The sequence below is a fragment of the Felis catus genome, chromosome D1 (assembly GCF_018350175.1).
Source record: "Felis catus isolate Fca126 chromosome D1, F.catus_Fca126_mat1.0, whole genome shotgun sequence".
Taxonomy (NCBI): domain Eukaryota; kingdom Metazoa; phylum Chordata; class Mammalia; order Carnivora; family Felidae; genus Felis; species Felis catus.
In genome coordinates this window covers 17,799,629-17,824,289 of record NC_058377.1, presented here as the reverse complement: position 1 = coordinate 17,824,289, position 24,661 = coordinate 17,799,629, and the positions used below count along the sequence as shown (strand labels likewise).

General features: G+C 40.2%; 1 protein-coding gene across 5 annotated transcripts in view; it reads right to left on the bottom strand.

Moving 5' to 3' along the window:
• The window catches only part of ARHGEF12 (Rho guanine nucleotide exchange factor 12), a 150,299-nt gene that overhangs the window by 11,895 nt on the left and 113,743 nt on the right, over nt 1-24,661 (bottom strand). For all 5 annotated transcript variants that reach the window (XM_019811430.3, XM_006936730.5, XM_006936731.5 and 2 more), the window contains 15 exons: nt 24,433-24,570; nt 23,712-23,744; nt 23,277-23,391; nt 22,474-22,579; nt 20,391-20,603; nt 15,565-15,697; nt 14,484-14,519; nt 14,001-14,155; nt 12,865-13,011; nt 11,726-11,811; nt 8,105-8,230; nt 6,365-6,479; nt 4,921-5,021; nt 1,596-1,673; nt 409-484 (listed from right to left, as the gene is read on the bottom strand). In XM_019811430.3, the coding sequence (XP_019666989.1) occupies nt 409-484; nt 1,596-1,673; nt 4,921-5,021; nt 6,365-6,479; nt 8,105-8,230; nt 11,726-11,811; nt 12,865-13,011; nt 14,001-14,155; nt 14,484-14,519; nt 15,565-15,697; nt 20,391-20,603; nt 22,474-22,579; nt 23,277-23,391; nt 23,712-23,744; nt 24,433-24,570 (1,658 nt within the window). The remainder of the gene's footprint in view (nt 1-408; nt 485-1,595; nt 1,674-4,920; nt 5,022-6,364; nt 6,480-8,104; nt 8,231-11,725; nt 11,812-12,864; nt 13,012-14,000; nt 14,156-14,483; nt 14,520-15,564; nt 15,698-20,390; nt 20,604-22,473; nt 22,580-23,276; nt 23,392-23,711; nt 23,745-24,432; nt 24,571-24,661) is intronic.

Here is a 24,661-nt window from a genome sequence, read left to right as displayed (position 1 = left end):
TCTCTCAAGATAAATAAACTTTAAAATAATAATAATATTGATTTTTATATTGTATTGACACACATGCCAATCTGGGACCGATGAGGAAAAAAAAACACTACGGTTTCTCACCACAGACAGTTTGAACTGGAGCAGTTTAAAGAAAGCTTATTGGAAAGCTCATTAGAATACAAGAATGATGGAGACAGGGCAGAATCATGACAAACCTCTGCTTCACCCCAAATGAATATGTAATGCACTTCACATATAACAACACAGCGTAAGCAGATCTGCAAAAATACAAGAGCAGCGCTGCTCACGGCTGCAGCTGAAAACTGTGAACGGTCATCTCTTCTCTCGGGCATAAGGAAACTTTACTATTTTCTTCTTTCTTCCACTCTCCCCCATACTGACAGACATTACACCTACCGATAGTTTTATCCCGATTCACCTTCCAGACCAGTGGCCCTTCATGAATCATCTTCCTTTTTGTTAAATCCAAATTCTGCCAAAACAAAGACGATTATACACAAATTATTTCCAAACACTTAGGGAGATCATATTCCATACAGTCGCTTTTCAAAAAATTCTTCACATAAAAGACGCCATTTACCTTCAGTATCATTATCGAGATCTATCAACTATTGACCATGGAATAAAGATCAAGTTAAAGTAAGCTGCATAGAATCTCCTAAAAAGGGAGGAAGCATCTTGCAGGAAAATATTCAGGAGTGCTGTCTTATAAATCTCACACTAAACACATGACAGCAGCTTATGAAAATGATCAGCACCGGATTCGCAGCCCATCCCTCATTTTTCTATGAATAACTAGATAAGGGGGGTGCCTAGCTTATCTGCAGGAGGCCTGCGAGTGCCAGACTCTAGTTCCAAACCAAGTTAAGGAAGAACAGTACTCATAAAAAAGTCGAGGCGGTGATCAGTCTTGCTCTAAATATTAATAATTTAGTAAGAGAATCATCTTTTAGTCTAGGTAGCCCTAGAAAAATCCCACTGTCTGGAAGAGATGGGGCTAAGCATATTAAGCCTGCTTTTTGATAAGCTGTTATATAGGACATAGAAGTCTGATTAACCAGCCACCAAATATATCTGCCAAAAACCACCACCAAGTAAAACAGACCAAGAAAGATTAAAAATCCTAAGCAGTTACTTAACACAAAAGCCCCATGTAACAGAAATGACAATTACTAGATATTTTACTACCATTCCTGTAATGGTTTCAACATTTATGCTTCTGAAGAGGTTCATGAAAAAATTATTATCTTGTTTTACTCAACAATCTAGAAAGTTCGCAGAGTAAACAGCCCTACTCCCATTCAGACTGTAAGAACAAAATAAAACTAAATTACTAATGTTCCCTTAGTCTCCTGCAAATTTCTCTTACAAAGAGTTCGTTTCACACAAAAGATTCCTCTAATGAAAGACTAAGCTTCACGCAGACCAGATGTTGCAAACGAAGAAAAGAATCATAAATACAGACAATCTGTGATATAAGAACTCCTTCAGGTGATGGATGTTCCCACAGAGATGTTAATTACCTGCAAGGTCTTTAGTAAACTGTATTTCATTTTTTAAATTATGATTAGACAATCTCTCACCCTGAGCTCTTCCACATTTGGGTACTCTGACAACTTCAGATTGGAGGTATCGAGGCGACGCTGATAGTCTTCTAAGCGCTGCGAGTACGACAAGATGGAGCCAAGGTTACTGCTTTGGGTATCAATGACCTCTCTGTTCCTAAACCAAATGGACATCTTTTTACCTGTATTTTACAGAGCTCTCTGCAACACCGGACATAACCGACAGCTCACTCGTTCTTAAAACAACCCCCTCCTTCCGCTGGCTCTGGAGACATCACACCCTCCTAGTTTTCCTCTTGCCTCTTTGGTTGTTCCTGTTCAATCTGCTTTCCAAACTCACTGACCTCTATCTAGCTTGTGGCTATTTTCTGAATACGTAAATCATGTACGTGGTACAAATTCCGAAAAGTAATATAAGACACACAATGAAAACGAAGCCTCACTCCAATCCTGTCCTCTTGCCTCCTCAATCTTGATACCCATTCTTGGGTAGCCTATGAGAAAAATTCTAAGCAAACGGAATATATGCATATGTAAGTATGCTTCTCTCTGTGCATGCTGTGTGTGTGTATATATCCTTTTTAAAAAGATATGGTAGCATATTAATATATTAATTACTCAAATGGTAACATATTCACATACACATGTGTACGTGTACGTGTACGTGTACGTGTGTGTGTGTGTGTGTGTGTGTGTGTGTGTATTACTCATCACTGTATCTTGGAGACTGTTCCACATGAGCACATATAGAGAGAACTCACTTTTCAAATGGCCGTATGGTATTCAGCTCTATGAACGTACTATAGTTTACCCAACTACACTGACTGAAGGACATGTAAGTTACTTCCAATCATCTCCTATAACAAACAATATTGTGATATAAAGGCCTTAAAACATATATTTTTATGGACATGTGTAGATATATCTGTAAGATAAATTTCTAAAGGAACAACTGTTAGGTCAAAGCGTATGTGCATTTTCCCCCAAGATTACAAAATGTCCAAGTGAACAGAAAAGTCTGAATGTGTATTGTGAGCACCTATACACTCATTACTTACGTCCACAGTTAATATTTGCTGTATTTGTTTTATTATATGTCTGTTCATCCCTCTAGCTATCCATCAAGGCACAACACATTTTGAATGCATTCCAAAATAACTTACAGATGTAAGCACACTTTACCTTTAAACATTTTAGTGTGCATATCATTAACAAGAGTCAATATTTATTTATAGTTACTTTTTAAACATTTTTTTAAGTTCATTTATTTATTTTGAGAGAAGAGAGAGAGCATAAGCAAGGAAGGAGAGGGGGAGAGAGAGAATCCCAAGCAAGCTCCACGCTGTCAGCACAGAGCCTGATGCAGGGCTCGATGCCATCATGAGATCCTGACCTGAGCCAACATCAAGAGTTGGACGCTCAACCGAATGAGCCGCCCAGGCGCCCCTACGGTTACTTTTTTGAAGTAAAATGTACCTGTGAGATGCACACACTTTAAGCGTACCTTTCCACAAGTTACACACGTATGCCCCTGTGCAATCAAACTCCTATATGAAACACTGCCATCACCTCATGTGATGTTCAGAATGTTCCCTCGTCCTTCTTCCTGGTTAGTATCTGGCCCCGCATCGCCAATAGCAACCACTTTTTTGACTTTTTTTTCCCACCCCAGATTAGTTGAGCCTGTTCTAGAAGTTCACATAAATAAAACTATATATATGTGCTCTTATCTGCTCTCTTTCACTTGGCATCATGCTGGTGAGGTTCATCCACGTTGTATCAGCAGGTTCCTTTCTTTTTATGCTGGTATTTATTATTCTAGTTTATGACTACACCACATTGGCTTTATGCTATAAACACTCCAGTACAAATCTGTGGGCACATATCTTCATTTTCCCTGGGTAAATCACTAGGAACAAAATTGCTGGGTCAAAGGGTAGATGTATGAACGTATGCATTGTTAATTTAGGTACATATTGCCAAACTGCCCTCTGGAGTTTTATCATTTTACACTCCAAACAACACATTTGAAAGTTCCCGTTTTCCTACAGCTTTACCAACAGAGCCATCATCATAATTCAGTTCCTAAGAAATTACATCCAGGTCCACGGATTCAATTAACCTCTATATATACTCACAATCTTACATTTTTATCTTCAGCGCAGTCCTCTTAGAGGTGGGTCCAGATAGCCAACGGCACACTATACATCTTCACCTGATATTCCAAACTGAACTCCTCATCTTCCCTACAAATCTGGGGCCTTCTTCACTCGTCCTGTCCACCCAAATGTGCAAACCAGAGACCTGGGATTTATTCCTACCATCGCACCTCCCTTCAAATCCTTCTCTAAATCAGTCACCAAATCCTGTTAGTTTTACTTTCCACTTCTCCAACTCTTGTACCTCTCGAGCCGCCACTACCTGTCCTGAACTGCTGCAACAGACTGAGCTCCTTCATCTCCTCCCTGCCCCCTTCCACCCCTCTGCCACGGACCAGTACAAGTGATACTTACAAAGTGTAAAATCTGAACACGTCACTCTTCTTATAAATGTCTGTAATGAATTCCTACTGCTCTCAAAATCAGAATCTAAACATGGTCTACAGGGCCCCGTGTGACTTGGTCCTGGCCTACTGTGTGTCCTTCTGTTAGCACTCCGGCTTCACTTTTTAGGCATGGTCCACACTAACCTAATCTTTCAGTTCCTCAGACAGACCATGCTTCCTCTTTACCCCAGGACTTTTGCACATGCTGCTCCCTCTACTTGTAAGGATGCCCCCTTCCATATTCTTTTGGTTGATTTCCACTCATTCTTCAGGGCTTGGCTTAAATGTCACCTCCTCAAAGAAGACTTCTCTGATGGCTACCACCCAACACCCTCAAACCAGGCTCTCCCTGTACCCCAGCACTAAGCTATACACTCTTAGCACTCCAAAGTCTCCTTCATAGCAGCTATTACATAAAATACTTGCACCACAATCTGCTCGGTACCTTCTTCTCCTGCCAGAAACTACGCTCAATGTGGGCACTTACTTGACTTATTTACTTAAGCACTCTATACCCTATACTCAGCATACACTCAGGATACAGGTGCTCTAGAAATATTTGTTGAATGAACACATAAATGGAAGACCGAACTACTACAGATGCTCAAGAAAGCCAAATACAAAACTGATGCTCTACCACAGACTGAACCGGACCCACCTACTACATGAATAGCCAACAAATGCTCCACCTGTCAATTATGTCATGATAATTTCAATTATTATTTCACAGATCCCAGGTAACACTAATTTAATACTCTCCCTATGTCATCCTATATCTTCTTGTTTTTCCCTTCTTACCTGCTTATTTTCTGCCTCCTTGACAGCCTGATTTACATAGTTTAAGATCTGACGACAGTGATCTGCAGCTTTCTTCACCTTCTCCCTTTCCATTGGCCATTCTAAGTATAGAAGAAAAATCCAAAATGTAAGATAAAGGAAGTCAGAAAAGAACATACATTTTACATATATATGTGTGTGTATATACACACACACACACACACACACACACACACACACACACATATGTATATATATATGTATGAAGAGTTTGAATATTTTTATATCAGGCCAAAATCTACAGCAGAATCTCAATTCAGATAGCCTTTGGGCAGGTGAGATGTCTTAGGACAAATAAGCCCAAATTAAGCCCAAATTCAAGGAGCTGTGCATTAGTGTCAGCCCCACCATGTTACATACTCCAGGGGGTGGGTCTCATTCATGCTGTAAGCTATACAAGTGGGACCCCTTCTCCCCCTGGAATCTCCCCTGAGGGCACAGCCTATGTGATTATGTCCAGGGAACCTGTTCAGCAATAACTGTTTAACGGTAACACTGAACTCAAAATAACTGCAGAAGACGTTTCTTTGAATTTGAGAATATATTTAAGGAAAGAAAACAGATTACAACATTTTATCATTAAAAGAAGATAAAATTCACCAAAATGTGTTGAGATTACATTGAGGCCTACAATGTAAAGAATGACAAAACCAGAATATTTAAGACAACAACCCTCAGAACAACGGCCCACCTATCTGGAACAGGTGTGTTCACAAATGAACGTGCATGAGTATTTCCAAGTTTTCAGGTACAGGAAATAGTTTGCATAAAATTATTAATGAGAACTACGTGTAAGAACCTAAAAGCTCAACTCAGAAACTCAGACTGACCTCCTGTTTTTAAACAGGAGAGCTGGGGTTACAGCGCACTGCTGGGGCTTCATGGAGGTACGTGTTAGATACACAGAATTTCTTTGCCCAGGATACGCCTTCTTCAAAGCAAATATGATGTATGCTAGAGGAAGGGCTGGTGCTCTCTGTAAAGCGCCAGATGTACGTTTTGTCTGTAAAGCACTGGATGACAAATATTTTACACTTTGAGGGGCTAAGTGGCCTTTGTCACAACCACTCAATTCTGTTTGGTGCAAAAGTAGTCGGAGACAATTTGTCAACAAACGAACACTAGTATGTTCCAATAAAACTTTTTTACAAAATATGGGATGAGCCAGATCTGGCCCACAATCCATAGTTTGCCAAATGCTGTGTTAAGAGCTACTAATGGAGCATATTAAATCAAACAGCCTAAAGAAGACTGGACTGAATCTTGTTAGGAAATGTTGCCATATTCTTTGGAAATCAAACCCTCGGACACCAGGACTCTGTGAGAGATTATTCAGCAGGACATGGGTTTTTTGTTTTGTTTTGTTGTGTTCCTAGGCTTTTTAATTTCAGTGAGAATGCTGTACCTGTGTATTTGGCAATATTATCTAACAGAAGAGGGTACTTAGTAAGCCTCTGCATTTGGGTAGGAATGATATCCTTCAGCTGCAGACGACGACACAGCGGATTGCTCTCGGCATCCTAAAATTAAAGTAAAATAGGTGAATTTGTGATTCTTATTAGTTACCTAACATGTACCATATATTCATCATGTATGTGTCTACAACATCACAGTTCTGGTTATTAAACCAAGACTTAAAACATGGCAAGGTATAACACGGTCTCACTGTACTTCTGGCTTTCTCCTTTATTGACGTAATGGGGGAGGGGAGCCTTTATCACTAAGCCAATGGCTTCTTTCTTACCTGTTTAAGCAAAAACTGAGAACATCCATAATCAACTCTAAGAACTGCTTGTTTGTGATAAACGTTTTATCTTTACATATTCAGAAAATCTAGCTACATTTTCCTATGACTGGCATTCCTACCAAAAGTTAGTTGGCTGATTTGGTATTTGCCATTCCAAAGTGGGCACGATGGATCATCAGCCCGGATATATACCAGCTCATCTCTAACAGGGCGTCTGCAAACTTTTGAGTAAAGTGCCAGATGATAGATACTTAAGGTTTTGCATGCCATCCAGTCTTTGTCACAAGTACTCAACTCTGCTGTTTTAGCACGAAAGCAGTCATAGATAGCACGTGAATGAATGAACATGGCCGTGTGTAGTAAAGAGTTCTGAGACGGCCTTCTAGATTCCCATTCTCTGGTGCACACACCTGTATAATCACCTCCCCTTGAGGGTGGAAAGAACTTGTGAATGTGATAGGATATCACTCATATGATTAGATTACTACCAGTTAACTTTGTATTGATCAAAAAGGAGAGTGACTCCTAGGCGAGTCTGGCTTAATCAGAGGAGTCCTTAAAAGAAAGCTGTCAGACAGACACAATCCTTCTGGCCTGCAAGAAAGGAAACAACCATCTTGTAAACTGCCTATGGGGCTGCATGGCAGAGATATGGGCATTCTCTAGGAGACAAGAGCAGTTTCTAGTCAACGACGACAAGAAGACAGGGGTCTCTGTTATACGTTTACAAGGAAATGAGTTCTGTGAACAACCTGGGAGCTTAGAAAAGGACCCCAAGTCTCAGATGAGAGCTGCCGCTCCAGTTGATGCTCTCATTTCAGCCTGGTGAAAAAGCATGAAGAGAGGACCCAGCTAAATGACACCTGTACTCCTAAACCACAAAAACTGTGACATAATACATTCCCATTAAGTTGCTACGTTTGTGGTAATTTGTACCACAGTAAAAATCTACTACACTGTGTTCCAATAAAATTCCATAAAAACAGGCAAGAGGCTGGATATGGCCCGTGGGCCACAGTTTACTGACCCTTGATATATACCAATATCAACACCTCTGTAAGCATAACCGTGGTTACACTCTTCCCTGGCTAGTTACGAGCCCATTCTCATGTTGTGACCGTATTGTGTCACTGGCGTACATGGGACACTTCCTGACAATATCTCCGTGGTAATGTGGACTTCTCTGTCAAGTATTTTAACCCTGATAATTATTCTTTATTATTTACCATTCCAACATCATCTTTATACTCTCCAATAATTTAAGAGATCATGTAGGACTTGCAAAAATATTAACATAATCCTTTTAAAAATCTTGGTCTGAGACTCCCCCCAGTTTATTCCATATTCCATAAAAAAAAGTTGCATTATTTTTTTCCTTACATGACTCACTCAACTCACTTGCACAAAAGTCTGAAATCGGGAATCCTTTTTCTGACGAGACTTGATCATTTCCAGGGCAAAAGGTTGGTTACTGCAAAAGGTGGCAGCAGCGTGTTTCAACTTCTCCTCCCCTGGTCCGCTGAACTGTGCCGGGAATGCAAAGAACACAATAGAGAACGGCATATGGAGCCCATCTCAGGCCAGGCAAAATGAGAGACAACCACGATTCTTTCCACGTCCCACTAATTACTCTCAAAAGACAAGAAACGGAAATCTACATATGTCTGTGCGCTATCAATGCTTTTCTGTTACACGGGTCCGACCCTGATACAGCCAGACCTTTTCTGACCACGTTCCAATGTTTTCTTGCTCACAGGCTACCACAGCTTATCACTTGCTCAGTCTACGCCACTTCGACATGAAACAGAAAGATTGACACTTGGGAAATGTAAGACACAAAACACTTAAAGACTGAGATTAAAACTTGATTTTCTTATAAGCGGACCCCTTCACAAAAATTGCTAACTGCTCTAGGAAGAAACGCTGTGGGCTCTGGCTTTTTATGAAAACCCAGAACAAGTCATCAGTTTTCCTGTCACAATAAAACTGAAACGCTGCTGCTTCATCCACACGGAGGGTAGAGGTCCATGCCTTCAACCTCTCTGGGGAGGGTCCCATGAGTCTATGAACCTCTTCTGCCAAAAATTACACCTTCTACTGATATTTTTAAATTTCTAAATTTAAGTTTGTATATATACTGATTTTAGGCTCTTATAAAACACCTAAGAAGTGCCTCACTCATATAGTCTTATATAAGTACAGATTCAATTATTTTTTAACCATCTTCATGTTCATAATAGTTGCTCTATAGTTTACATAGAAGCTTTTCATATAATCTCCCATTTAAAACCATTATTTCCAGGGGCACTTAGGTGGCTTGGTTGGTTAAGTGTCTGACTTCAGCTCAAGTCATGATCTCAGGGCTCGTGAGTTAGAACCCCACGTTGAGTTCTGTGCTGACAGCTCAGAGCCTGGAGCCTGCTTCAGAGTCTGTGTTTCCCTCTCTCTCTGTCCCTCCCCCACTTGTGCTCTGTCTCTCTCTCTCTCTCTCTCAAAAATGGATAAACATTAAAAATTTTTTTAAAAATAAAGCCATTATTTCCAGAAGTTTGTATGTGAAGGTATTTTGTGAAAAATCCTTTTGTAGTGCATTTGTAGTTAAACTCAGGGTATCCTTTCTTCAAGTAGCATACGTACAATGTGAAAACTTTAATAGTTTGCTCCAGTGTCAATTGATATTTTATTATAAATATGACACTTAACACATTGAAAGATGAGACTGGCAGAATTTTTGGTATGTTAGTCAATCAGAGTGCCATATATATACTAACAGCAGCTGGGTTTACAAAAGAAAGTAACATCCCAACCTCAAGTAGCTTTTTTCCTCTTACAGTAGTTGTCAAGTAGCTTAGTATACATAAGGTGATCTCAAGGGACCAATACCAGAAAAATACTCTCCAAGCCTGTTTTAAAAAATAGAGCAAATCTAAAGGCCTATTTATGATTTTTGCTTGTAGTATTTCTGGCCAATGCTTTGCCCTAAGCAAACACTTTGTACCTCACAGTTACTAACCAAATTGGTTAGTCCATTCTATTTTTCCTTAGCTTTTTATAGGTACATCACAATGGTCAAGAATACAATTCTTCTGGGGCACCTGGCTGGCTCAGTCGGTGGAGCATGCGACTCTTGATCTCAGGGTCCTGAGTTTGAGTCTCATGTTGGGTGCAGAGACTACTTAAAAAAATAAAATCTTAAAATTTTTTTCTTAAGTTTATTTATTTATCTTGAGACAAAGAGAGAGAGCACAAGCAGGGGAGGGGCAGAGAGAGGGAGAGACAGAATCCCAAGCAGGTTCTGCACCATCAGTGCAGAGCCTGACACGGGGCTCAAACCCACGAACCGTGAGATCATGACCTAGGCCGAGATCAAGAGTCGGATGCTTAATTGACTGTGCCACCCAGGCACCCCTTAAAAAAAAAAATCTTAAAAAACAAAAGAATACGATTCTTCTTACATGTTCTAAAATTAATTTTCTTCTGTCCCACTCTGTTAAGGGGTTTCTCTACCTTATTTGTACCATGTAGTAGGTTTATGCAGTCTAATGGACTATGGCAAAAGGACTGACTGCACCTCTGTACCTTATTAATGATAAATCTCACTTGGCACTTGGTGGCAAACACTACTTATATGAGATCCAAGTGAAACTGTATAGGAATCAAGATTGGTATCTTAGGTCCACATGACTTAAGCTTTTAAGTCCAAATTTGACATGAAAATTGATGCTTTACCATGTCATACTATGGATTTTCTGTTTCAAGTTGAGTAGTGTGCTGCCAAGCCAAGAGAACGCGACTGCAACCTTCACTGTCACCCTGAGATCAAGGAACAAAACGAGCCACACCATCACAAAGTAGTTGTAAAGTGAGTTGGGTTTTTCAAGGACTTAAATCTCCTTAGTAACAATAATGCCAGAGCAGGCCTTGTGAGAAGATGGTTTGGAAAGTTGGGTAAATGCAAAATGAGACCGGATTGTGATTCGGCAATTTTTTCTAGGAGTCAAGTGGCTGAGAGAAGATCTACTATTGGATTAGTAGATTCTGAGCCATGATCTCACCATCAACAAAAGCACTAAGATGGACATTGTTTTAGTCAACTTTCTAGCATTTAATTTTTTAAAAAGTTATCATTGTAGAGTTAGCAAAATCTTGTGGCATTTTCTCGAGCCCTCTGCATATTGATGTAAAATAAGTTTCTGTGGGCACATCTAACCAGTTCCTGTTCAACTTGGGTTAACATTTTGAGAACAGGATCATATACTTTACTATTATCACAGCCTTGACTATAGTACTTTAAAAGTTTGGATCAAATTCACTTTCCCTTATGAAAATGTTCTCTATGTCCTAGTTTGGGTCTCCCTGCTATTTCTTCCCCTAATAACCTGTCCTCTCCCTTTTTTGTAACTCTTAACACACTTGGAAGAACTAATGACTGTCTTCCCAGGGATTGTAAGCTCCACGCAGGCAGAGGCCATGTCTGCTTCGACTGCCACTGTACCCCTAGCATCTAAAACAGGGTTTGGCTCAGAAGTACATACTGTGGGGTACACACTCACAGAGTCGGACAGAAAAACAGAACAGCTATGAAACAGCTATGACAGTCTCCGAACTCTTTCCTTACACTGTAAATAACTGTCACTTCTTTACTTCTGTGATGGTAGCTCTGGATCTACAATTGTTTAATGTCTTAGAGCACGATTCTGAGACCTGGACAACGGAAGACGGCTAAAATTTTACATTAGTTAAATTATTCTTATCAAGAGTCACTTTGCTATTTGTTAAAACACAAAGAATATCTTTGATGAAAAAAGAGCACTTAATTTGAATGAGCACCTTTTCTAAGATACTAACAACAACAAAAAACTGATATTACCCAAGAGAATACATACTTGGACCCCTTTCATCTTTACAGGAGCTTTGCAACATGGATGAGTTTGCAAATTTGCAGATTAGTTACTCAACCCTGAATGTGATCTTCAAGTGTCTATAAAAACATTAAAATGAAATAGCAAATTTCCTTACCCAGGTCAGTAAATCTTCCCCAATCTGATCAATAACTGAGGTCTCATTCCTCTTGCGAACTGCCTTCATTTGCTCATTCAATCCAACTAAGGGGGGAAAAAAAAACAGCAAAAAATAATTAAGTATACAGCCTGCATTACTGGTTGTACCAAGAACCTAAATTTTCAAAAAAAAATTTTTTTTCACAGTAGTGTAGCTGCTTCTTGCCTCCTTAAATATAAATCGGAACACAATTCTTATATGTACAGATACCTGTGAGCTCTCTCTGAAAAACAGGTGCCAAAGCATAAAACAATGTGGAAACTAGCACATTACATACAGTATAGGTGTATCAAATATGCATCTAACTTCAAGACTCCCTCATAACCATGCTCATAAAGAAATTTAAATAGAACAGGTGATTCTGCCTACTGTTGCTCTCAAAACGTTCCCATTCACAGGCAGTGGATATAATCACACTGAACTTGTCAGTTCATGCCGGTGAAACCTAAGATCACCCACAAAGACGTAAAAGGCATCAATTTGGTAGGCAGGCGTTGGCAGGTGCTGATGGCATCATTGATGCAAGAAAGCTTGAGAATTAAGGATCACAGAGAAGCAGTGACTTACAAAAAGAGAAACTGTCTACAAAAGTCTGAGATGACTATAACCAAGGAAAGCCAGCAAGGTAGAATTTTTTTATATATTTACTCAAACCTTTGAAGCAACAATAATTTAATTCCTGAAAATTATTCCATCATGAAATTATATACTGTATATTTTATATCCAAAAAATATATACATCATTATATTGGACATATATTTTTAAAAACACATACACTGCAACTGAGAAGAAACTTCCAAGGGTAATTTTAATTATTCATATTTTTTATCTTAGACATCAACTTTAGACCTTAACTCCTGGTGCTAATACTTTATATACAAAAGGCTGATGGTGTGAGTGGGTGTTTGGGGAGGGAGGTATTCAAACATCAGATCACTTCTTTATTTAAGTTATGTGCTCACATATTATTATATAATTTCAGGAATGCTAACATGGATACATTTAGAAGATTTTACTGTTATGGTGCCTTTATGCACTCACAATCTTTCATCTATTAAAAATGTTAACCACAAAGATCAGAGTTGATTTTTCTTACTGTGAAGTTGAAGAATATCTTCCAAGTTTGAAAAAATTTTCCGTAGTTCTGAAGGTGACAGAATTCCTTCTCTGGATACTCGCTGGTAGAACACTTGATCAAGAACCTTCAGTGTTCGAACATGAGCTCTTTCAGTGTAGAACAATTCTAAGCAGAAAAAAAGGAAATATGAAATATACCTCATTTAGAATGATTCCATGAGACCAAACACAAGCTTTAACTGGAATTAAGCAGCAAATTAGCTCTATAATCATTGTTCATAGTCTTGAAAGGATGTAGTATTTCTGATGTCACTTTCTTGAATCTATGAGACCCTCCTACATACTGGCTCTAAGAGCTGAATGCCAACAAATGAAAAATATCATTCAAAGCCATTCTGTATATTAAAGGTAACAATGTACTCCCAAATACTTCTGTCTCTTCACAGTAGTACCCACCAACAACAGTAGAAAGCTAAAGCCCAAATAGTATATAGTCTTTCAGTTGAGACCTCTTCAGAAGTCATAGTATTTTGGTTATCTCATTTGCCTACAAACCCTCATTTCTGAGGCCAGACTTGTTATTTCACTACGTCTCAAAGTGATCAGACACAGGAAGGATATTTATTTAAATAGCATCCTAAAGTCAGTGGAGGGCACAGCCTCCGTGTCACCCCCATTTCTGTCACATATATGCTGGGGTAAAATAAAGAATACTGCTCGAGGATAAAGGAAGGACTGGTTCCCAGTTTTCTCCCTATCACTTATCAGCTAGCCGTGTGGTCTTGATTAATTCAACCAATCACCCTGAGCCTGAGCTTCCTTATAATCTATGCATAAAAATAAGTTGGCATAAAAGTGAAGTGAGAGGACCCATATTGTCTTAATGACTATTCAAGTTCAAGATCTATAGTGCTATGAATCTTAAATACCCTGAAAGCTAAACACCTTTGCCTTTTAAATTATCATTAAGAATCATAGAAGCGTTTGCATTTTTTGAGTTGGAAAGTTCAAGGATCAGCTATCTAGTTTAAGTTCCCTTTTATGTAAAACAAAAGGCTAGCAGAAATTTTGAAGCAAACTCCAAGACTCGGGGGCTTGTTTTAGTCTAATAAAACTCACTATGTGTGAACAACAACAAAATCTAATTACACTCACCATTAATTACTTCCTGTCTTTTGATCTCACAAGGCTTTAGTCCCAGTAACACTTCTCGACTAACGAGCTGTTGCCAGTTGGGTGGATCTGTCTCTAAGTCATTTTCAAACTGTTCATCCTCACTTTGACTTTCTCCAAAAGCTATGCTGTCGAATCTGATGGGAAAAAAAAAATAACGAATTCTATTCTGAGGACATCAGGTGGACAACGGGAAATAGCACAAGTTTTTATATTACAGCAAATAAGTCATATTTCTGAAGTACTGCCTAGCGCAGGGCCTGAAACATCATCCTCTCATACAAAATGATTTACATGTGTTATATATAACTCTATAAATATCTTGTGAATAGTTTGTGTTTACTAAGAACTTTCTTTTATACTATCTAACGGATCCATGCACAGGTTTTTTCCTTTAAAATTAGAATGTTAGTTTTCTATTTCTTAAAATATGCCTCTACTGAAAGTTACTTCAGGATTACTCACTTTCGAAAGGGCTTTGGTGTCCCATGTTCAGGCACCCTAAAAATAATGGAGAATAAAGGGTCAACGTAAAAACAAAATGGTAATCAAGAAATTTATGCCAAAGACCCTGAACAGACATTTTTCCAAAGAAGACATACAGATGGCCAACAGACACATGGGAAGATATTCAGCATCACTGATCACCAGGGAAATGCAAATCAAACAACGAGATATCACCTTGCTAGAATGGCTAGTATCACAATGACAAGAAATAGCAAGTGTCAGTGAGAATGTGGAGAAAAAGGATGTGATATATATACACACATATACATATATATATATACACACACACACACACACGCACGCACGCACACACACACTATGGAATATTACTCAGCCATAAAAAGTATGAGATTTTTGTCATGTGTGACAATATGGATGAACCTAGAGGGTATTATGCTACGTGAAATAATACAAAGACAAAAACCATACGATTCATGCGTGAAATCTAAAAAACAAATGAACAAAGAAGCAAAGAAAGCAGGAACAGACCTATAAATACAGAAGTGGTGGCTGCCAGAAAAAAAGTGGTGAGGGGATGGACAAAATGGGTGAAGGGGTGACAGATCCAGGCTGCCAGTTAATGGAGTGTGTAAGTCAGGGGAACGAAAGGCACAGCACAGGGAATACAGTCAATGGTGTTGTAATAGCTGCTGTGGGGGGACAGATGGCAGTTACACGTGTGGCCAGCACAACAGAACGTATAACCTTGTCAAATCCCTACGATGCACACCTGAAATTAAAGTAACATTGTGTGCCAACTATATTTTAATAAAAAGTAAAAGAGAAAGAAATTTATGCCAGAGATACTCAAAACTGGGTTAAACTACAGTGGCTAATAAACAATTTTTCTGGAAGTTATAATGATTGAATATAAAATAAATTAAAAACATTTCAGTACCTGTCTAAGATTTACCAGCTATAAGCTCTAGTTCCTTTCTTAAAAGCATATGTGGGGAAAACGCTACAAAGTGCAGGAATACTATACGATGAAATAGGTGAAGTTGGCCTACCCGTCCTCCATAAGATATCACTGAATTACCTTTCCACCTCCCACTCTTCCTCCTGCACTTGGTCTAACGGAGGAGGTGGGAAATCGAAGATGGTATTGGGAGTGCGAGGGGCGCCATCCATGCAGTCTCCAGATGCAGGTGTTTCTCCAACTTGCTTTGATCCTGAAAAGACGAAAGTCAGACCCTTAGACGGTGTTAATGAAGACAACGATTCCAAAAAAAATCAGTCTCCAATGAGAGCTTCAATCCATCCGTAGCACATTCGTAATTCAATTACAGGTTAGCTAGAACCAAAACTCTAATATAAAATGCACTAAAAAATAAACAGAAATATTATTTTTAAGCAACTTTTTAAAAACCAACATAAGACACGTAAACAACTCAGAAGAGAAACATTTGCTGACGTTATCTTTCTCTAACCCCTGTGCTAATCTTTTTCATACAAATTTTAGTTATTATGGTGGTCCAATTTGAAATAATAACCTCATACTTCTTTTTCTTGATTTACTACCTTTAGGTAATATACATTTCTTCCCCCTCTGAGGATTTTGCTCAGTTATACTTCCCACCTTCACTTTCCTCCCATTTCTTCCTGATGGATAATAATTATATTATTATTACTAGCTGAGTTACTGGTTATTATCTAAGTTTAAATGATAGAATTATACCTGTGTTTTTATTCCATCAAGAAGTTAGTACCTTAAATCTTCTCTATATCAAATTAGGTATTTGGTTTATCCATATCCTTCCCTTTAATTGTATTTCTCTCCTTCTACCCTTCATTTCTTTCAACTACATTTTTACCTGAATCAGTCGATGGAGTTTTACATTTCCCTGATCTATGGCCACAACTAAATATTCTGTGCCTTGCCTATTAGGTGGATTCTAAAAGCCTGAAAACCAACAGAGTGCTTACATTATCGTGTCAATGTACACAGTGTCATAAGCAAAATACAACACATTACATATACATATTATTCCTGCCAGGTTAAGAGGGATATTAGTTAGGATTATGTTTCCTTTTCTGCTGGTCCAAAGATGCAACTCATGGATCATGAGAAACAGAATGCTCATTGCATCAAGGTCAGGCACTCCATCAGCTACTTCAAGATTATGCCACTTAACTTTGTTTCACATTTAAATCATGACTTAACTTTCTTGAACAACTGTTTCGCTGAGCATTTCTGGATGGCTTTATTTTACAACTGTCAAAGCACTATCATTTTATCAATTCTCAGAGTTTTTCATTTGCTACATCATACTATCAACTGCTTAGAATCTCCCTTTTTCTTATCTACTAGTCTCGTGCTCTAGTCGGGAGCAGCTGCTCCCTTGGCCTGTGACATAACTATCATCTAGGAACTGCCTGCCCGTCCCCACTTTTCTGGGTTGTTTCCACCATTTCCTGGATCCCGTAACATTTTCTTCTTCAGTTTTCTCTCATTTTGCCGGAGTGTGTATCTTCAAATCATGTTCAAGGAAAGGGTGCATTTCAGCTAAACTTTGAATCGTGGCATATCTGAAAATGTCTTTGTATCTTCCTTCATTTCTGATGGGTAATTTGGATGGATATCGAATTCTAAGTTCAATGATTTTCTTTCAGCAAGTTGAAAGGCATGGCTCCTTTGTATTCTAGCCCCTCGTGTTATAATGAGAAATGTGATGCAGCATAATCCCCGTTTTTTTGGGTTTTTTTTTTTTTTTTTTTCCCTTCAAAGCTTTCAGGACTCTGTATCTCTGATGCACGGAAATTTCCAGAGACATTTTAGGTATGGCTCTTGTTATTATTACTGTTCTTGTTATTCACTGTAGGTGGTTCCCAGTGAAGACAACTATTCTTCTTTACCCTTAAGATGGTCTCTCTCATCATTTCTCTGTCTCTCCTCCATTTCCTCTGTTGATCTTTCATCAGACAGGCAGATATAGGACCTCTCGAGTCTCTCTCTCTATATATAATTCTTGTCTCTCCAATTTCTGTCTCTTGGTATTTCTGATACACATTCTGAAATATTTCCTTGACTTTATTTTTACGGACTTTTTTTTTTTGTTTAATTCTTGGTAGCTCTGGTGGTTCAAAAACGTGCACAAAGTTTTGATACTCCTTCCTTCAGGGGTCGAGCCTAATTATTCTGTCCCTTGAGTGTGAGCTAGATTTAGGGGCTTGCTTCTAACTTGCTGAAGTGACAATGTGCACCCACAGAGACTAACTCATTAAAGATAGCGAGGCTCCTTTCTTGCTCTGTCTTTTGGATCACTCCGGAGAAAGTTGGCTACCGTGTCATGGAACACTCAAGCAGATCCATGGAGAAGCCCGTGTGGTGAGGAGTCAATGCCTCCAGCAAGGAGCTAAGTAAGTCCCCCTGCCACCAGCCACCTCCCTGAGTGTAGAAGCAGGTCTCCTGGCCCCAGCTAAGCTTTCAGATGACTGACAGACACCTTGACTGCAACCACATGAGACAGAATTGCCCAGCTAAGCTGCTCTCAAGTTCCCCACCCACCAAAAATGTGACGCAATAAGTGTTTTTTTGTGTTAAGCTATAAAGTTTTGAGGTGGTTTATACAAAGCAGTTGATAACTAATATGGTAGTTATTGTATTGTAATAGTTACATTAAATCATTTCTCTTTGGTTTCTGAATGTTCCTTTTTCATAGTACTGTTATTCTTGTTTTACAGATGTAATTATTTTTAAAATTTCCCCAAGTATACTATCTAATTTAGAGGTATTTTTTCAACGTTCTTGTCTATTACCTAAATTACGGTTTTCTGCTAGGGGCGGTTTTTCTGTTTATTTCGTTTTCTTTTTTTACGCCATCAATAGGTTTGGCATTAATGTATTATCTTAGGTCTTGACTCTAGCAAGCAAATTTTTTCAACAGCGAGTAATACTATTCGTATCTGAGTAGCTGCTGGGGCTTTCCTTTGCAGCTATACACAAGCAGATCCATTTCAGTTGGGAGCTCTCTGGACAGGGTGAGACCCTGGCATGTCTACTGTCAGGCTTCAGGCCCCCAACTGTTAGAACTAATGTCCTAATTAATGCCCTCCAGGGCACTAATGTCAAGGAGGACCTACCCAGCTCTCCCTACACAACTCACTCAACTCCTCTAAAAGAGCACACTCACGTTCTTCTGGTACATAAATGACAGACGGCTCACATTTTACAATGCAAGGATCAGAAACTGTTGACGTCATTGTTGTGATTACAGGCCTTCAATTAATTATTTTCAGCTTTATTTCTTACTCATGCACTCCATGTAACACATGCCAACTGCTGAGCCCAACATCTTTCCAGGGTTCTAATGGGCAGACTGGCTCTCCGCCTGGGACCCCTTGTACGGATTATGGACTCCAGCTTCCTCTATGTTGTTTTACTCATCAAACCACTCTTGTCTACTTTTAATCTCCCCAAACTCTGTTGAAATCTCTTACTTATTGATAACATGTTCTCTTCCTCCACTTCCTTTCTCTTCATGGTTTTTATTTATTTGTTACTGGTTACCCATCTGCCATGTTTTTATTTCAGTGAGAGCTAGGAGCCATGAATTAATGCACGTACTCAACCCAACATCTTCAGAATTCCACGTAAGACAAAACCTCCAGAGTTTTCTACAAATGTCACCCCTCCTTCTTTGCCTTAAATAAAAACCTGCCTATCCCACTGGCGATGACCTCTTCTGCTACAGTGCTCTCAAACGGAGACAGATGTTTCCATCGTACGCTGTGTACTTCAGGGCAGAGCGGAGATAGATACCCTTGTTCCTCAATACTACTGTCAGACCATTATCTTGCCTTCCTATAAAAATCTCTTGCCGCCTGAGACTCTCACTCCGAGATACTATCACATGCTCTCCCTCCTCACGACAATCATCTAGCAATACTGAACCTTTGGCTGCTGGCTCACAGCTTCCCTCTCTCTGCTGCTATCACATGAGGTGACCTCAAAACCCAGGGATATTAAGGTATTCAAACCCCTGGCTTGTTGGCCCCTTACTTTCTTCATCTCTAGTTACTTCCTTTATGCCATTTCAGTGACCACTCCCATAGCTTTATCCTCGACCCTGTCATACCAGAAATTGAACTGCTTCCAAAATCGCCAGTATAGACAGGCATTCCCTTCTCCAAATAAAACCACTGATTCACCCAGCTCACTTGCTTAAGAAACCCATTATAACAAGTATGAAGAAATATGGTAATAAGCTCTTTTCCCAGTGACCTACAATTACTTTACATCTTCCTCTACTCCTCAAGTCCCCTTGCCCTTCACACACGCTCTGCCTCTCATCTCCTCTCTCCTTCTCCAAGCTCTTCCCTATTCATTATATATAGTCTGTCCCCTGCATCTTCAACCTCCTCCTCTTTCCTGGCTTCCCTATAGTATTAAAACAACAACAACAACAACAACAACAACAACAAAACACCTCTAGTATCTCAGGTTTTTAAAAAAGTCTTCTTCAGCCTCCCCCCAGGTCTGCTTCTAGCTACTAAATCCCCTCAACACTTCTTTTACCCTTCCATTACTGGATCGGGCACAATCTGAATTTTTTATTGGTGTGACTATCTCCCCACGGGACTAAGCGGCACAGGGCAAGAATCTAAGTGTCACTTCTGTGTGCTAGCATCGGATACAGAGCTAATGCCTGACAGAGCGCTCGATCGATATTCCTCAATTGGTGAGAATTCAAAATGATCACTTAGCACAGATTTATCACCAGCTGTAGAAGATATTAAAACGTTAAAATGAAGTTAAACTGGGATTCAGGCTTGATTAAAATAATATGCCACTCTATTGCTGACTTAGTGTGACCGTTTTAAAGTCTTGAGACTTAGTTAAGTTGCACTACAGCATTCGCTCACCCAGATCATTCTCTTTCCCTCCTTCCTGGGAAAGAGTGGCCCCTGAAGCCCCAGAGGACATGGAATTGGCTGGCAGGTACCCAACGTCTGTTCCTTCACCTGCTAACCCACTCTGGCGCAACTTGGCAGAGTCCTGAGGCTCAGGACTCACAGAAGAGGGTGTGGATAAGTGCTTAGGGTGCCGCTGCTTCTGTAGTTCCATAGCTCTGCCAACTGAACAGAAAGCAATGGTTAATAATGTATGTTTCAAAAATCTAAAAAAAAAAAAGAAGAAGAAGAAGATGTAAAGGATCTAAAAATTGTCTGGAACATGGAAAATATTTGTGAATTATTACTGTGTGAGAGATAGATAAGACAGGAAGAAATGAAAGAAGGAAAAGAAGAATAAAGTAAAGAGAAAAATAAAGGGAGAGAAAGAGAGCAAAAGAAAGGAAGGAAAGAAAGGGGGAAAGAAGAAAGGAAGAAAAAAAGAAAAGGAGGGAGGGAAAGAGAGAGGAAGGCAGGGGAAGGTGGAGGAAGGTAGAAGAGAAAGGGAGGAGAAGGTGGCAGTGAGAAGGAGAGACAAGAGGGAGAAAAGGAGAGGAGAGCAAAGGTGGGGAGGGAGCGTGTTGAGAGAAGAGATGGACGCACACAGAACCGTACTCACTTGTAAGAGTGAAGATGGAGCCTTCTGTGAGCCTTGGTAAGGCCCCGCCCGCCCCTCAACACTCACAGCTGCACCATCATAACGTGCCTCAGACACGATCGAGATTAATCTGCAGCCTGCTCACTATCCCTGTTTGCATCAGTAACCACGAGAAGCTAAAGACACTTAGGTCATCATCCCCCACAGCACTGCGCACCCTCACATAGCTCTGTACTTCCCTAATCCTAAACTTCTCCCTTCCCTAATTCCTAAAATTCTCCTTCTGTATCCCTTGGAACTCATGGACAGCACCTGTGAAGGACTCCATTTTTGGAGTAGCTGGTGGATCAGCCAGTGGAGCCTCCAACTTTTGATTTCGGCTCAGGTCACGATCCCAGGATCATGGGATTGAGCCCTGTGTCAGGCTCTGTGCTCACTGAGCATGAAGCCTGCTTAAGATTCCCTCCCTTTGCCTCAGCCCCTTTACCTTGCTCACACATGCACTCTCTCTCTCTCCAAAAAAGAAAAAAAAAAAAAAAGACATATTCCATTTTCTCCACCTCGTCTCTAAAAATTTCCTTCATCTTCTCAGTGTTTGGGGCACTACTGGTATTCGACACCACTACTGGCGTCGGACATCCAGCACCGCTGTTAGCACAATGCCACTCCCACTCCAACCTCGCCAATATTTTCCAACGCGGTGCTGCCCGGTCGAAGACCACTACATGACCTAATTTCCCGCCCGGTGGTACCACCCTCCCTATTTCTCCCGCAGAGGGCCGAACTCTCTCCGTTAGGCCTGAGGGTGGAGGGAGATCAGGAAATAAAGCACAATGGAGAGGTGGAGACATTGTATAAGTATGGAGAGAGTGAGTAATACGTGTATAAAAAGATTAAACAAAGAATGGTGGAGAAATCCATGCACTTTTTTTTTTTTGATTTAACAGAAGTTGAATGCAAATAAAATCCGAATAGGTAAGTAAATTATGTTATGGACAACTGACAGGATACTACAATTAAAGAAGTCTTTTTTAAATTTTTTTAATGTTTATTTATTTTTGAGAGAGAGAGAGAGACAGAGAGAGAGACAGAGAGAGCACAAGCCGGGGTGGGGCAGAGAGAGAGGGAGACACAGAATCCGAAGCTCCAGGCTCTGAGCTGTCAGCACAGAGCCCATCGCGGGACTCTAACTAACAAACCGCGAGATCATGACCTGAGCCGAAGTTGGACGCCTAACCGACTGAGCCACCCAGGTGCCCCTAAAGAAGGTGTTTAAGATAATTATAGAGCCACGTGGGGATAGTTAGCTCAGAAATAACCTTGAATGCCAGCACGGTAGATTGGAAATTCAGTGGAATCATTTCAAGAACACCTTTCTCCAATACTTCTAGTTAACTGAGCCTCTGAAGGGAAGATGGAGGGAGGTGGTGAGAACGCGCCATTTCCGGCTTCACATACTTGCACTGTTGTCATGACGGCTTGGTCTCCTTGGGGGTCCCAGGATGCTGGGGAATCCTCTGCGCTTCCCTTTTTCTTCGCCTTCTCGATCTTTCTTCATACTTTGCTAGAGTCAAGGTACAATCAGAGAGATAAGAGACACACAACAGAGTCGAGTTCTTTTGTCGCTGTCGAACACAGAAACGCAATTCTAATGGTCAGCTGAAAGAACTGGCTAAATGCAAGTGAGAGACACACACGCAGCACTCGTTAGAGGCCGGCACACAGTACCGTGTGCACGTCAAACTCAAGATGTCTTTTCAACCTATTTCAAGCTGACAATTTTGGAAAACAAAGAAGTAGTTTGACAACACATTTACCGGGAGCCAGTTCCAAGCAATTCATTCCTCTGCTGAACAAACAATAAGCCCTTCCTGCGTGATGGCACAGTGCTAAAAGCTGGGGACACGACGAAGGAGGCCCTCGCCCTCACAGAGCCGCCCCGTCTGACAAAAACTAAACGAAAACATAAATAATCACACACTGTGACCGGCGCCGTAAAAGGAAAGACTGAGGCTGTGACAGAGCTGGGATGGCACTCGGCGTAAAGTGCTATCTGCACTCCTCACACTGTCTGATCATTAGTTTCCATGCCTGAATGTCTCACTAGATTTTTTACTTTCTTGAGAACGGGGACCACGTCTTACACACATTAGCACGCCCAGCACTAACTTGCTGAATCGGTAAATATGAAGACGAAGGAAGGCACTGCGACCCTGTGTAAAGAAGCACAGGGACCTGAACGCACTAGTACCCAGTCCTACCTTGATTTTTGGAAGGAATCCAATCCGACCTCGCTTGTGCTCCAAATTTCGAGGTTCTTTCACTTTTACTCCCAAATGCTTCATGTACATAAGGATAACATACTGCATTGTTGAACTGGAGGAAAAGGATTAAGTCAAAGAAGGACTCTGAGAAGGGAGGGTGGGCAGAATAAAGACATCAAATGACTTAAAAAAAAAAAAACTCAATACTGGAATTCTTAGAATTCATTCATCAAGAAAAAACTAAGCAGGTATCTACTGGTTGCAAATAGAAAAGGACTCTACTCAAGACACTAGAATATTAGTCAAATAAAACAGAGGCCACCAGAGGGAGACACTCTATACTTTGAAGTTAAAAGAAATCATAATTTAGGACTTAGAAAAGACAGTTTCTTTTTTTTGTAAAATTCTTGGGAAAAAACCCAGTTATATTACCTTTTATCTTCTTCTACAGCCTGAGCAGTCATCCTAAAAGTAAAAATATTTCAAAATCAAACATTAAAGTTTAACGAAGGAGGTGCTATTAACTCAGATACCTGAAGCAACAGAACAGAGCTCAATCTGTCACCTGGCATGAAATAGCAGAGAAACCCTAACCCTCTAGGGGACTACAGGCTTTTCTCACTCCTGTCATCAACTGTAAATGTTTTCTGACCTCAAACAGTTTCAAAGGCCATGAACTAAAACCACTGGAAGTGTTTCTGATCAGTTAGACATTTTGTAGTTACTCATTTTACCGATACCCAGAAAAAGAAACACAAGAACTTTTCTAAAACATCAGCAAAATTTAAAAATTAAAACATTAGGGGTGCCTGGGTGGCACAGTTGGTTGAGCGTCTGACTTCGGCTCAGGTCATGATCTCACAGTCTGTGAGTTTGAGCCCCGCATCAGGCTCTGTGCTAACAGCTTGGAGCCTGGAGCCTGCTTCGGATCCTGTGTCTCCCTCTCTCTCTGCCCCTCCCCGCTCATGCTCTGTCTCTCTCTCAAAAATAAATAAACATTTAAAAATCAAAAAAAAAATTAAAATATTAAAACCAAAATACATGGCTCCACACACGTGGTCTGACTCCCCTTTTGAGTTTGTTCAAAGTGTGCTTTAGGCATTAGGGAGCATCTCAAGAGAGAGGTGCATTTGCACATGCTTCTGTTACTTACAACACTTCTTCGATTTTGGCAACAATCTGTTCCGCACATGCCCGTTCCTTCTCCAAAGTTACCCGGTCCTTGTCTCGCTCTGCATCGAGTTTTGTCAGCTCGCTTTCAGCCAAGGTCAGCCCCATGCTACGTTTCTGCCTAAAGGGAACAGGAGAAGCTTCCTGAGGTGGCCTAGAGAAGAACCGTCTCCCTCTGGAGATGTTTCATCAGAGTTTCCATGGCTATGAGT